At 40.0% G+C, this 14290-nt stretch overlaps 1 protein-coding gene across 3 annotated transcripts in view; it reads right to left on the bottom strand.

Moving 5' to 3' along the window:
• LOC115364113 (myocardin-related transcription factor A-like) overlaps positions 1-14290 on the bottom strand; it is a 64847-nt gene that overhangs the window by 34220 nt on the left and 16337 nt on the right. For all 3 annotated transcript variants that reach the window (XM_030058542.1, XM_030058541.1, XM_030058543.1), the window contains one exon: positions 841-906. In XM_030058542.1, coding sequence (XP_029914402.1) covers positions 841-906 — 66 coding nt within the window. The remainder of the gene's footprint in view (positions 1-840; positions 907-14290) is intronic.

Below are 14290 nucleotides of genomic sequence, written 5' to 3'. Positions count from 1 at the left end.
TGCAGTGCATCGCGTCCAATGACCATATCCAACCTCAAAACATTGCCAAGACTCAGCTGATGTGGCTGTGCATTCTCAAACAGTACATTAAATTAAAGAAATTAATTAAAGACAAATAAAGTTGATATGGAAGTGCCCAAGATTAATAATGCCTCAAAGTAAAATTAAAATTCCTGATGGTACAAATGAAACAAAAGCGTGCTGCAAAGTGTCAGAAATGTCATTATCTTTGCTATACACTGCAGACTTAGGAAGCATATTCTACTAAATGGATCTATTGTAAGTCAAGTTTTTTTTTTGTTTTGTTTTTTTTTTAGTAACAGGAAGTCAGTCCTAAACACAAAGCCAAAAAGTTATTTTAAAAAAAGAAAGAAATAAGACTAACAAACCCAAAATGAAAGCATCCCAAACCTTTTTAGTCTGAATAGGAATCAGTTTTGTTTTTGATTCAAATGCACAGAGGAAATCAGAAGATACGATAAAATGCAGTTGACAGATGTTAACAGTGTCAGTTAAGTTACGACCTCGGTTCACCTCACTTTGAGGACTGAAACCGGCGTTTCTCAGGAGCACACTGCAAGATCTAAACCACAACCCAAATCATTTCAGACAGACACTATCTGTTGTGCAATGAGTAATGAGGACAAATCTCAACAGCATGGCAGTTTCCGATGGCACGAATAGTGCCACTGAATGAGAAACTTGTACGTGAAAAAGTCATTTGATCGTTAGTATTACAGCACGCTAACAGTATATATTTATAAGTGGAAACAATGATTGTGAGTGATTGCACGCAGAGGCCGGTATTTTCCCCAAGAAATCTACTGCTGTTCTACTTACGTGGCATGATCCCCTGGTTGACCAGCTCTTCTCTGGTTCTTCTCTGTTGTAGCTTCAATTGGAGAACTGCAGAAGACATCACAGAGACAAAGAGAGAAAGAGAGAGAGACAGAAAGAGAGACAGACAGAAAGAGAAACAAGCATCAGCCACTGCAAAAGCATGAATGAAGAGCATCATCAAAATGACAAATACCAGCCCTCCCTCAGTTTCCTGCCCTCTGATCTTCTTCTGCTTCAGCAGAAGTAAAATGCAGGTGATGCCTTTGTGTGGATGACAATACCAACTAAGTAAAACTAAGGTACCTGTATGAAAATCACTCACACAATGATAAAAACAACAGTAAACATGAATCCTCAGTGAGGTATTAAGCCCTCCTCTTGGCCAGTTGGTGACAAATATTGCTGTGACTGTGCAACATAACTATATCTTTTATTTATCTGATTTTCCTCTCTCATTTCTATCGCTGATGCTGGAGCTCCTAGTTGTCTTGAATGCACCATTAATACATGTGGGCTCAAATAACAACCATAACAACCATGGAGGAGCATGACACAGAATGAAACTTCCCACAACACTCCCATACAGAACGGGACTCAGCCCAACCAAGACAAGATGAGGAACTTGGACCTAAAAATGGGTGTACTTCTGTCTTTTGAATGTGGTTTGGATGTGGGAAATCTAACCCTGAGCTGAAAACAGTAGTTTGCAAAGTACACTGCAGATGGGTTCCCATTAACAAATATGTCACTTTGTTTTAAGTGAAATTTTGAATGCTGGTATGCAGCAGTAAGATGCATCAGTCTCTCAACTTTTGGCAACAGGTAACAGAGCAATGAGGGGCATCACTCCCTTAACATCTTGTAAAGTCTGATCAGTGGCATCCATAATATTGTGTCTTTTATACAGAGAATTCAACATACGTTGTAGTGACCCCCTTAGGCAAATTCTGAGAAAGATGCAGTGCAGAATTGACAGACTAAATACTCCAAAGTTTCATCAAAAATCCTTTCAGTGGCATAAAAGGTAATGTGCGAGACAGATGCATGGACCGGGGCCAATCCATAATCCCAATTTCATCCCACAGGATAATGTTAACACATGTTCAACCCAGGCCTGACATGAACAAAGGCTTTTGATAATGGTGTGCTGACACATTAAAGGGGCTCCACATAAAGGTGTTCATCTACCCTGGTAGCAGTTTCTGCTGCTAAAAGACCTGAGGAGTTCACACTCATGAACTCATGCACACCAACACAGCAAGTTTCGACAGTGTTTGATAAAATAATATCAAACACACAGTATTCTGACACCTCTTTACCACAGACCCAGAGAAAGAGCGAGTGAGCAAGAGTGAGAGAGAGAGAGAAGGGGAGGGAGGCAATGTATGTGTTTGTGATGCATGGTAGATTATATTCCTATAATAGCAAAAGGCGGGTCGGGTGTGATATGAGATACAGTGTTGGTTTTAAAGGCAGCAATTTTCTAAACTCATTAGACTGTTGTTGCTGTTCTATTAGTTGCTTCAACCTGTTTGGTCACATGATGTTATTTATCAAAAATCTCTTGCATGTAAAAATCCCATAAATACAATATCATCACAATATTGATAAAAAAGGTATTTGGTCAAAGATATTGTGACATTTGATTTTGTCTGCATCGCCTAGCCCTACTTTCACACAACATCTAGTTGAAGTCATTAAATTGTGGAGGCTCAGTTTTTTTCTCAATCGCTTAGACACAATCCCCAAATGTGTTCTCCAAACAGTTCCTCCAAACCTCACACCATTAACACAACTGACCACAGCCCTATTTCAATTCTCACTGTGCTCACAGAAAATGAAAATGCAATAGCACATTTTGGAAAACACTAAAGGCAATTGTTATTGTGTCGCCACACTTCTCAGTCAAGCATGACATACAAATGATAATGCTTTGAAACTATACTCATACATGTTACACATTACTGTTTGGTCTCAGCCAATACATACAGGCATTGTAACTCTTATTGCTCCATTCTCAGCAAAACTCAGTGAAACCCTTAGCATTAAGCCTATACAGTATGTGCTTCTGGGCATTTAGCATTCAGGGTTTGCACCTGTGGAATGAGACTGACAAAGTGTTTTCTGTTATTCCTCAGGTGTGAGACGTGAAGTGACTCAGATGTCTCGCTGGACTTTTGTACAAACACAATGACTGTTAAAAAATATTTTACATGCAATGATTTACCCAATAAACTGCTGTGTCATCCCAGTGGGAAATGTACATAACTGTAGAACGCAGGTGTCCAGTTACAGTACTACAGTGTATTGTGATGGTCCTTCTGCAGTATTTGGATTTGATGTGAACTACGTTTTATATGTATTTTGCAGAGGGTGAACACACTTGGACACAAGTGACACAGCCACTGTGTCAAACAAGCTGACTTGTTGAATCGTCCTACGTTCTGGTTCGAAAAGGAAAAGAAACACTGAATGAAAATGGAGCAGATAAAAGAGCACCTTGCAGATGAGGTTCAATCTTTTCACTGGGGATGAAAGCAGATTTCTGTTTCCTGGTTTCATCTCTGCCTCCTTTATTTTATGGTTTGCTAAATGTTACACTACCTCCGCACGGACATTAGTGCACAAAACCTGTACACTTTGTTATTTTTTTAAAGATTATTTTTTCGGCATTCCTGCTTTATTTGACAGTCCCATTAGAGCGACAGGAAAGGCAGGGGAGAGAGAGGGGATGACATGCAGCAAAGGCCTGAGGTCAGATTTGAAATAGCCATGCAAACTTCTCTGAACCACACCGTGCAGATGGAAAAGCGTGTTCCAGCCTTTAATGGTTAGAGCGTACACAATGATCAAAAGGACAAATACATTTCATTAACTGCACGAAAATCACTGGTTGAAATGCTAAGACAGCCCTTGTTAACATTTTTTTTTTTTTTTTTACAAGATGACATGTAGGAAAATTGTCTTTGAACATAGCGACACCTCCAACTGAGCACTGACTGAAAGATGAACCAAGCCAAGTCTAATAAGAAATACAGTACCACTTTGGAATACAACATTGTTGTGTAATCCAGTTAACAACTACATTATACTAAATGCCAGTGGAAAAAGTGTCTTACTGTGGTGTTACTCTAACCGATTTCAAGATCATGAGATCATAGAACATAGATTTTAACCCTTGTACATGTAAACATTCAATACAAGCACAAAAGCTGCAGTTATGTTGCATGCCCTCCACTTACACCAGAGAAAGCTTGGCAAAACAATCAATAAATAGAAAATGCACCTAGTAGAGTGCAGACCCCTGCCAAGGAGACAGATCCAGTATTTGCCTTCGCCCAATAGTGCGGTATGTCCCCGTTCTGTCAGCTGGTTGGATCTGATACACACACATTAAAGTCAGCTGAACCACCTACACCGGTTGTGTTACGTCTGCAGCAGCTAGAAAGATCTGAGATGGATGGTGCGCTCAGCAGAGCAGCCAATGTCCTCCATTCATTTTATATTATATATCATGAAAACTGCAACGATTAAACGCTTTTGAAATCTTTTAATAAGGTCGTCGAAATTACAACAGTATGACCTGTATGTCATTTCATTCAATACTACTGAGACAGTATTTTTACAGCAGCGCTTTAACATTGGAGTCTGTGGCACTCCCGTGTCTAATCCCGGCATGAGGTCAGCTAACCAAACGTGGCGCTGTGGTGCATGAGGTGAATTGCTACACGGTCATAGTTAATTGTTGTGAAATTTTAATCAACTCCTTGTTGGACTAACCTTTCTATAGTTTCATGTAAATCCATTCAGATCTTTTTACATATCTTGCCCAAAGACAGACAGAAAGACAAACAGACTGATCAATGAAATTAGCATTAAGTAGCAATACAACACGGCTCTAGAAACATGTGTTTTTTCTTAGACCGGTGTCTAAGGTCTAAGAAGTCTACATTAGTTCTGTAGCACCACAGAGGGCTATTTTTCAACATACTGTGACCCGTCTGCAGTCATAATGTACGTTTTGGCCTGAGCACTCTGTAGCTGTGGCTGCGGTGTTGCATAGAGGGGATGAAGTGAGAAAATGTGACACCCTGCAGTCACAAACTGTCCATTGTACAAACACTGTGGCTTGTAGCTTGCATGTATGCGTCTGTGTGATCACTGTCAGTCTCATACTGTGTCTCTGTCCTCTTATGTAAGGAACATCAGTAATATCTATACAGAGAAAAAGAATGAATGAAGTAGACAATTCTGTAAGTCTTACCCCGGATGGATCAGAGAAGGTCATGACTTTCAAATAGTTATACAATTTTTAAAAATCAAATTGACTGACTGACAAATGACTATCGTTTCCTCTTTGAAAAAAAGCCCTTGGTTTCACCGGTTCCTGATGGTAATGTGAGAACTTGTGTTCTCGCGTGACTTTGGCACATTAAGTTCCATTCACTTCCACATGAGGCCAATGTAGCATTTCAGAGCTGTGACGTGAGCTATTTAGTTGTGACTGTACAAATAGGAGAAGCATGCCAAGACTACCGCAACCATCCGAAAGATCTTTGTTGAACTTTGTCATCAGTAGAAGTAAGTTTGATGGCAGACGTGCAAAACAAGTTAGTGCCAGTTTGTCCACGCTCATCAGGGCAGGTGCTGGGTTGAATGAACGTTTAATGATTTTGTGACCTGACGAAGGCCGAAGTAGCCTGAAACACTGTCATCTAATTAAAATGCTTAATGTTACCATGGAGCAAACAAGAGCCATCAGCACAAAGATGTTAGCCAAAGACATGCTTCCCATCAGCTTTGTCGAGGAGTTCGGTAGGGGGTCAAAAGTAGTTCCCTTTGGATATGAAACAGCATTTTGCCTGAAATACCCATCCCTAAAATGGATCCAAGAAGCCAGTATTTGCTGTTGAGTCTTCTGGACAATTTGTAGGTCTATGTCTCAAAGGTCCCTACACAGTCTGCACCTAGAGTCCGGCTTCCATTGACCCGGAGCTGAGAGCCTCAGCGCTGTCCTTCAGCCCAGCCTTTTCCAGCCACTGGTAGGATTTCCCAATGTCAGCCACTTCTGCAATCTGCTAGTGGTACATTCCACAGAGGGGCTTGGCTCGCCATGGCACCTTCTCTCCTTGCTCCTCATTCACATTCCCTCTCTACTACTGTCTGAGATAATCCCTTAGCAGTTTATCCGTGGGAACCTCTTTAAAGATGTGCTCATGGATGCTTCATGTTTCATTCAGGACAGTGGCCTTGACACTCACTGAATGACTTTGATCCCCCTCTTCCATCCTCTGGTCCACATCCCCGCTTCCCTCTCCATCTCTACATAAGCAGCCTTGTATTGTAAAAATGAAAGTAAAACTTGAAATTATATAGCATGCACCAAATTCACATCTTGATAAGTTTCTAGCACTTTTTAAGATGCGTTAAGCTACTTAATATGAGTGAACAACACAAGACAGTTCAGTCACTAGCCACCGCCATTGTTGTTTCTGGAAAAAATAAGCAGAACTCAGTGCCAAAAATTACTTGGATTGGATGTTAGTTTGCTTTTTTTTCTCTGCCAAGGCTTATTTATTTGAGAGATATATTTTAAATGTATATGACCTCAACAACATTTCAGCATGTTCATGTTTTTAAAGTAATGTCTTCTGGAAGTGATGATACAGGCCTATATTTTTTAAACAGCCAAGTTAGTGAAGTTTTGGTGCAAAACGGTCTTCATAGTCATGCATGAAAAGGTTGGATTTACTTTTCCAAATTAACACTGCATTGCACTGAATTTACAGTACATAAAGTAACAGAATCATCCCCACAGCCTGTGGAGTTAACATTAGACTTCAGGTCTAAATTGGGCAGCAGTTGTTTCCTGGCATTCACTTTGACCTGAGATATACTTTTTCCCTGCCCCTGAATCCTCTTCAACATTATTCCCATGGCAGGTAACAACCACTCACAAGTAAGTTGCACTTTGTGTCCCTCACCCCCTCGTCTCTTCAAAAACAGAGTGTCTTCTTTTTTGTTAGTCTCTCTCATGTCTGTTGAAAACAAGCATTCACCCCTCTCTTTATCCCTGCAATCTCTTTTGCTTAGAAAACAGCTTGACAAGCAATTATCTCTCTCATGCATCTGTTTCTCTTGTCCCTGTTATCTACTCAGCTAAAGTCTAAATGAGATCCAACCTCTAAATTGTTCACTGTTTTTAAAAATTAATGTTTTTTTTTTCTGCACAGAGTGTTTTTGTTCACTGATGTTTCAGAACACCCGATAAATCACATCATCCAAGTTAGTAAGAGCTGACTTTGTGGCTGTGGCCTGTGGCAGTGAGGCTCTACAGACAGTCCTCTGTGTGTGTCTTAGCCTAAGCAAAAAACAATTTTCTCTGATTTCTGTGTTACGGGCCACAGCTAACGAAAGATGGTATGGCCATTCCCCCTGGCGGTAGGCAGGATTTAATGGGTTTCTGCGGGCAAACATGGGCAGACTAATAAAGCAAACACCGAGAACTAAAAACAGGCGTAATATTTGTACACAAACACACACAGACACAGTGGACACATAAGCTCACACACAAAGCTTCACTTGTGGCTACATACTGGACGGTCGTGCAAGTGCGAATACTGATAAATTCATGGAACATGTCCACATACACATGCACTCTCTCCCCATTTCTCTCTCTCTCACACACACACACACACACACACACACCTACACACAAACATCTTTTCGAGACAGATGACTTGTGCCAAGAGATGACAGGCAAGTGATGCAAGGTGCTGATACAGAATCTATTCTGGGAAAGTGTGCTCATTGCTCAAATGCCACTACACAACAGTGAGTGTACCTTCCTCCTCTCAACAACAATATAATGGGGACTATGAGCAATTCTACATCGGTCTGATGGATATGGCCCTTCTGTGTCGTCCTGAATCAACATTTAGAGCTACGTTTGAAAGGGATCTTGGCTTGTTACCTGTGACTCTTAAAAAAGTCCCATTTAATCTCTCTGTTTTATCACTATGCCAGTTATATTCTGTGACCTGATTATTAACGTCATGTCTAACACTGTTTACGTCACTGGCTTTTGTTTGACTGCTGTCTGTAAGGACTTTATTTAGAAAAGCGCTACACAAATAAAACTATCATTATCCCCAAGCTGCCTGTTTCTCTGTGGTAATTCTGCCCCTGCTTCAGCCCTAACTCTCTCAGAGCAAATCAATTATTTTGTGCTCTTTCTCTCATTCCCTAGCTGCCTCCTCCTATTTCTCCATTGCTAATCCATCCAGTTTTCTATTTGTGTCCGTGCTGTAACAGCTTTGAGACTAATCCTGGACAGCCTGTTGAATTATAAGGAATATTACTGTAAATGACTGACAAAGTCACACTAAAATACAAACACTCACACACGCACGCACACACACACACACACACACACACACACACACACAAATACACACACACAAATACACACACACTTCCCCACAGGAGAAACCTAACGCTTGACCCATGTGTGGATCTTGGTTTGAACCAAGGTCTGCAGGAGAGGACACGTGCATTCAGAACCTCTTGTACCAAAGCCAAGCTGGTAGTCTGGCCTGCCAGGTCAGCCAGTCTGCACTTAGCAAAAAATCTTTGTGGGTGGGGGGTAATAACTGACAGTTCTGAGGAGAGGAAAGGAGAGAGTGTGACACACCGACCGATAAGTGGATGCAAATGAGAGACACAAAGAGAAGGCGAAAGTGTTATACTCAGTAAGGGATATAGGTCATTTTCCAGATTGCTGAATAAGTCTCTGGGCAAACCGGAAAACCACAATTTGCATATCAGTTTCTTACGTGACTCTCTGGGTTACCAGATCTTAGCTCATAATGGTTCAGAGTCTCCACTGGCATGCAAAGATGTCTCATGTTTCCCAACGTCTGCAATGAGATACCTAGGTCCATGCCACTGATTTAGCATACATAGCCTAGTAGCTACAAAATGTATATACTTCACATTTCTGCTAATCTTTTCCTAAACCATGAAACTGTATTTTAGAACTCCAATATCATTTTTCCTAGCTTTCATCCAGCCATTGGTTTCCATTCATTCCTCTACGAAAATGAACTTTCAGAGACTTCAAACTTTTTTCACACCAGTATTCCATCACCGTACAAAAGTAGCCCACATTTGTTTTCCCAAAAGCAGCAGCACTGTTGTGTTTTGGTGACTTGAATTCGGGCAGAGCGGTCTGAATGCATCTGAAAGCCTTCCTGGTGGTGCATTCAGGGGGCCTCTGACAACAGTAGGCAACAGTCATTTTCCATAGACCAACTCAGGAGCTGTGTTATCAGTAAACCTAACCCAGAGGACAAAAGGCATCAATGCTGTGAAGACAGTGACAAGATATCGTGATAGTTTTTAACCAAAATGGCCATAAAACTGTGTGGTAAATGTACTCATCTGTTTTCCCATATATTGAATTTATGGAAATGCACAGCTCCACTCTGACCTCAGATGTACTCCAATGTTAAAGATGATGAATTTGCTTTCTATGAAGCAACAGTTTCCACTCAACAATTCTACTGACTACTCTTCTGAACAGTCCCTCCACTGGAAAATAGTCCCTAGGGAAACGTTTGCTTTACACAGCCAATTATCAGTTCTGTGGTTTATGAATGGCAACAACTTTGTTAGTCGTAGAGGCAGAAATTATAAAGTGGATGTTTCAAGTAAAAATTCAAATTTAAAAATCATGGGATTTTGATTTTATATGTTCTATCTTGCATGATTTGCAAAATGGCTTGTTGTAATGTAAAACGTGGGTAAACTGTAGTAAATGGACCATACATTCAAAGTTGCCTGTATGATCTTTTAAGTTTAAAAACACACATTACACAACTGCATACAGAATACTTGACACTATACACCAGTAAAAATCTAATCCTGTTTGCATCCACCTGTTTCAGTGTATCTCAAACCCTTCCCCACAATTCCATATGCTAAGGCTACGGCACAGTTTCACAGACTTTAAATAGAGATCAGCAGTAATCCATGTAGAGATCTTATATTTGGAGTTTAGCTTAATCCATGTCTGGCCCTGTTTAATTACACTTCAGACTTCTGCAGAAGTCTCTGAGAGCTTAAAGTGTTTTCCTTTTCTAAATCAGTCCGTACTGCTCTCTGTCGAGACCCATCTCTCTACAGCCAAAGTAACAGGTTCCTGAGTTCATGTATTCATGGCACAGTGTGCTGTGCCTGCCTGGCTCAGCCCCAGCTGTAGCCCAGCCACATGTAGACTATCTGATCCACTTAGCACCTGAGCCCAGAAAATAGACCTGGAGGACATTGTGAGTAAGGGCTATACACTTAAACAACCCCTCCGATTTGTGATTTTAGCTGACAGAAACTGCCTGGGTGTAAATTTTTGAGCAAATACTACACTTCTGCTCTAAAAAAAACACCCATCTCTTAAAGTCAATGAAGTTAACCACAATTTCAGCAGATCATCAAAACCGTCAAAGCAAAAACAAGACAGCTCTTTGATCAGGTGCCTGGTTAGCACAAGAGCAACCAACAACAAACAGGATTTTCTCAGCAGGGTTAGAATGATGTCTAATTGCCTGAGTGAAAATATTTACCCAACAAAGTTAACTAGGGGACTGTAACTTGATTTTGATTCCATTTAACCTTCAGACAAAAAAAAACAAAAAAAAAAAAAAAAAAAAAAAAGATGAAACCAGGGATTAGAAAAGACCCAGGAATTAGAAACATCACCAAATGAAGCAAAAGGAAAAGAAAACACACAATACAGTTAACATGGGAGACATGTATAGTATTCCAATCCATTCCACATGTGTCAGAGAACTTATAGGGAAAAAAAGACAAGAACAGCTGAAACAGAGCTGCAATTAGTGCAATTAATGCAGCAATTAAATTGTTTTAATTCTCAATTAATCTATTGATTATTTTCTCAATTAATCAATTTGTTTTTAGTCCATAAAATGTCAGAAAATAGGGGAAAATGTTGATTACAATTTCCCACAGTCCAAGGTGATGTCCTCAAATGCCTTGTTTCGTCCCAACCAACAACCCACAGCCCAAAGAGTTTTAGTTTACAGTCACAGAAGACTAAAGAAATCAGACTACACATACAGTATGAGAAGCTGCAATCAGAGAATTTGGAAATGTTCCTCTTAAAAATCACTCAAAATGATTAATCAATTATCAGAATAGTTGGTGATTAATTTAATTGTTGGCAACTAATCAATTATTTGACTAATTTTTGCAGCTCTAGGCCAAAGTATTAAACCAGCAGGTTATATACATTCTACATGGCATGCATGAATATATGACTGTTTATATGTGTGTGTATGGGAGGCTTAACACACAACAGGTATCCCACCTTGCCTGAGGCTCTGACAGGCCTGGCGCTCTAACTCAAACCGTATGGCTCTCTTATCCATCTTGCTGCTGATTGGCTGAGGCCTAAAAGGGGTGGGATCAATGCGGAGGCAAGACAGCGGTTCCAGCATGGCGAGTGGGATCAAACTAAGAAATGATTATAAATGAGAGGTCCATGAAACAATCACCACGTGAACAGGAAACATGGGTCAAAAAGCTGCAGAAATTCCATGGAATTCAGCTTAGTCCAGGTGGTTATGTGGTTGTTGTTTCATATTAAAGCCAATAATTAAAAAAAAAAAAAAAAAAAAAAATCAGTCACAAAATGATAAAATAATGTTCCGCTACAAAAGCCAAGTTACTGCATACTGTTGTTGAGATTGAGAAATGGCAGAGGTTGCCCTTTGGAAAAGCCCATAAAAACAACTTTCACACTAGGCATGGACAAAAATGAGTCCAGAAAAGTCAGGCTCTTCTTAGGTTCTTGACTCAAAAGAGATTTCTCCTCTTCTCTGAAAAAAGGTATCTCCTGTCTCCTGCCACTTTTTTTGACAGACTTAAAACAGATGCAATAAGAACCATCAAGAGGACATTAGTGAAAAGGTAAACTACTGTGGGTTTCCAGGGAAAATAAAGCTATCCCAGCTACAGTATAGCTTCAAAGACTGTTCCACTATATCTACTGCGGACAGAACTGACCGAGCAGGAGGTGTGCATGTGTGAGTGTGTGTGTGTGTGTGTGTGTGTCAGATGTCGGTGAATCTGTGATCAAGCACTGTCACAGCTGTTGCTGTGCTCAGTCATTCAACCGTTGACAGACACAGGCAGGCGCTCAGAAACACACACACACACACAATCACACACACACACACATACACACACACACACACACACACAAAAAAACATATAGGCATACTTCCATACCTAGAAGAGTGCCATTCCCTCTCACCAAATTCCTCTCACTTTGCACTTATTATCTCACTTTAGTGGTGTCAACATTAGTGTATGCACCCCTCTATAGTCAAGCCACACACACACACACACACACACACATACACACACACACACACACACACACACACACACACACACACACACACACACACACACACACACACACACACACACACACACACACAGATTAGTGCATAAACTATAAGCTGATTAACCACAGAAACTTAATCAGTTAAAATTCAAATGAATTTTGATTAGAAATGATTCATTCTTTAATTAATGCTTCAATAAAATGCTTTCCAAATTTTATATGGCGATACACCCTGTTTTTGAGCTAGCCTATCTGACATTTTGGCCTACAGGTGGCACTACAGTAGAGTGGCAATAGTGTCATCAAAATCAAACAAGAACCTTCCTTTTGGAAATATAGGTGCATGCTCTTAATATCATAGTAATCCACTGACTAGATGTAGTAATATTTCATGTGCAAATTTGTCTTTTTGGCCTGAGGTTGGCACAAGGGGAAAGAATGTGAGGTTTTGAAAATTGAGTGTCCATCTTCTGGTCAATCAACTTGTCATGAATTTTGCTCATCAAATTTCATTACAATCAGCCTAATAAACTGTCACCAAAATTGACAGGGTTCATCATCCCAATAGATGGCAGGATATGTTACCTTGGAATAAAGTGTTAAAGTTAAGTAAATGGACAGACAGACAGACAGACCGACATTACATGACATGCCATACATGACATTACACATTATAAAATATCTATAACTATGTTTTTTGTTTGTTTGTTTCTTGTTTTTTGCTGCAGCTCAGACAGAGTAAGCAACTGTGACATTTTACTGGGTTGTGGTAACTTGTGATGGGAATTTGTCATAATTTTTGATCAATTCATAGATTAAATTATTAATCAAAAATACAATTAATAGATCAGTCAATGATAGATAGTCACAAGACCTAGCACAATACAACTGTCTGTCTGTCTGTCTGCCTTACTGGCTGTAAGGGCAGGCAAACTGCTGTTTACTCCATCATTGAACAAATCAGAAGAGTGACATTCAAACTAGAAGGGAACCAAATATCTGCACTGCTACATCTGAAAATGCAGATTTCAGTCCTATTCCAAGTGGACTGCGATGTGGCTTGTTAGGAGTGACAGTAGAATTCAAAGCAGCTACAGGAAACAACCCTAAAATGCAAAGTTTGATGGATAAAAAAGCGACCAATTTTGACATCTGACAGCCAGCAGTTTCTCATGCTTGGGAAGTGTAGCATAACATACTCAACTGCGGGCACACCGCAGTCAGCACTGATGCTTATAGTCATCTTTTTTTCATGTGTTCTGCACTGGTATGAGCACCAGAGAATGTAATTTGTGGCAAAGAGCACAGACAAATCCATCATGCTCAGCTAAACTTGCAGGGACAGGAGTCGGATATAAAAGGTCAGCCATTAAAATCTGTAGCCTGGCGGTATGACCCAAACCCTGCCTGATAAACAAGCTGCTTGGGAGTCTATGTGACTTTTGTTTGCAAGTGCAAGTTTGTTTGTAACTGGGCAGTGTCAACCTAAATGAACAAAATACTAAAATACAACAAAGTAAACTTTCCAATCTGGTTTGGACCAAAGAAAGCAAAAAATATGATGCTACCCTTAGTATAAAAAACCTGTGCCTGTCTGTTTTTCTGTATGTCAGCCTGCATCTACAGCAAACTGTTTCAGCACTGTTTCCTCTGTAATTTTAATACAGCTATGGTGCTTTGGGCAATAATTGTAGTTCTGTCTCATATGTGTCACTGTTTAGGTCTTAAGTTTTGTTTAAAGTTGAGGTTCTAGCGCTAAAAATGATTTCAATTATTATATAATCAGTACTTCTAAAGCACTTGAACTACACAGAGTTTAGTTTAAGATAATAATAATACTAAGGCTAAATTACAACATTTATTCTCATTTCACATTTACTCTTGCAGTGGTGGTAATTTCCTTGCTGTGGTGGTGCACCGCTGCAAAATGAATACAGAGGAAATACTGGCTTCGGTCTCTCTGACCCTGCCTTTCAGCTTCATTGTCTGTCTTTTCATCCGCCTGTCAGTAAAAAAAAAAAA

This window comes from Myripristis murdjan, chromosome 8, assembly GCF_902150065.1.
Source record: "Myripristis murdjan chromosome 8, fMyrMur1.1, whole genome shotgun sequence".
In the NCBI taxonomy this organism is placed as follows: Eukaryota; Metazoa; Chordata; class Actinopteri; order Holocentriformes; family Holocentridae; genus Myripristis; species Myripristis murdjan.
Note: the sequence above shows the minus strand (reverse complement) of the source record. Positions and strands in the feature narration are given on the sequence as shown.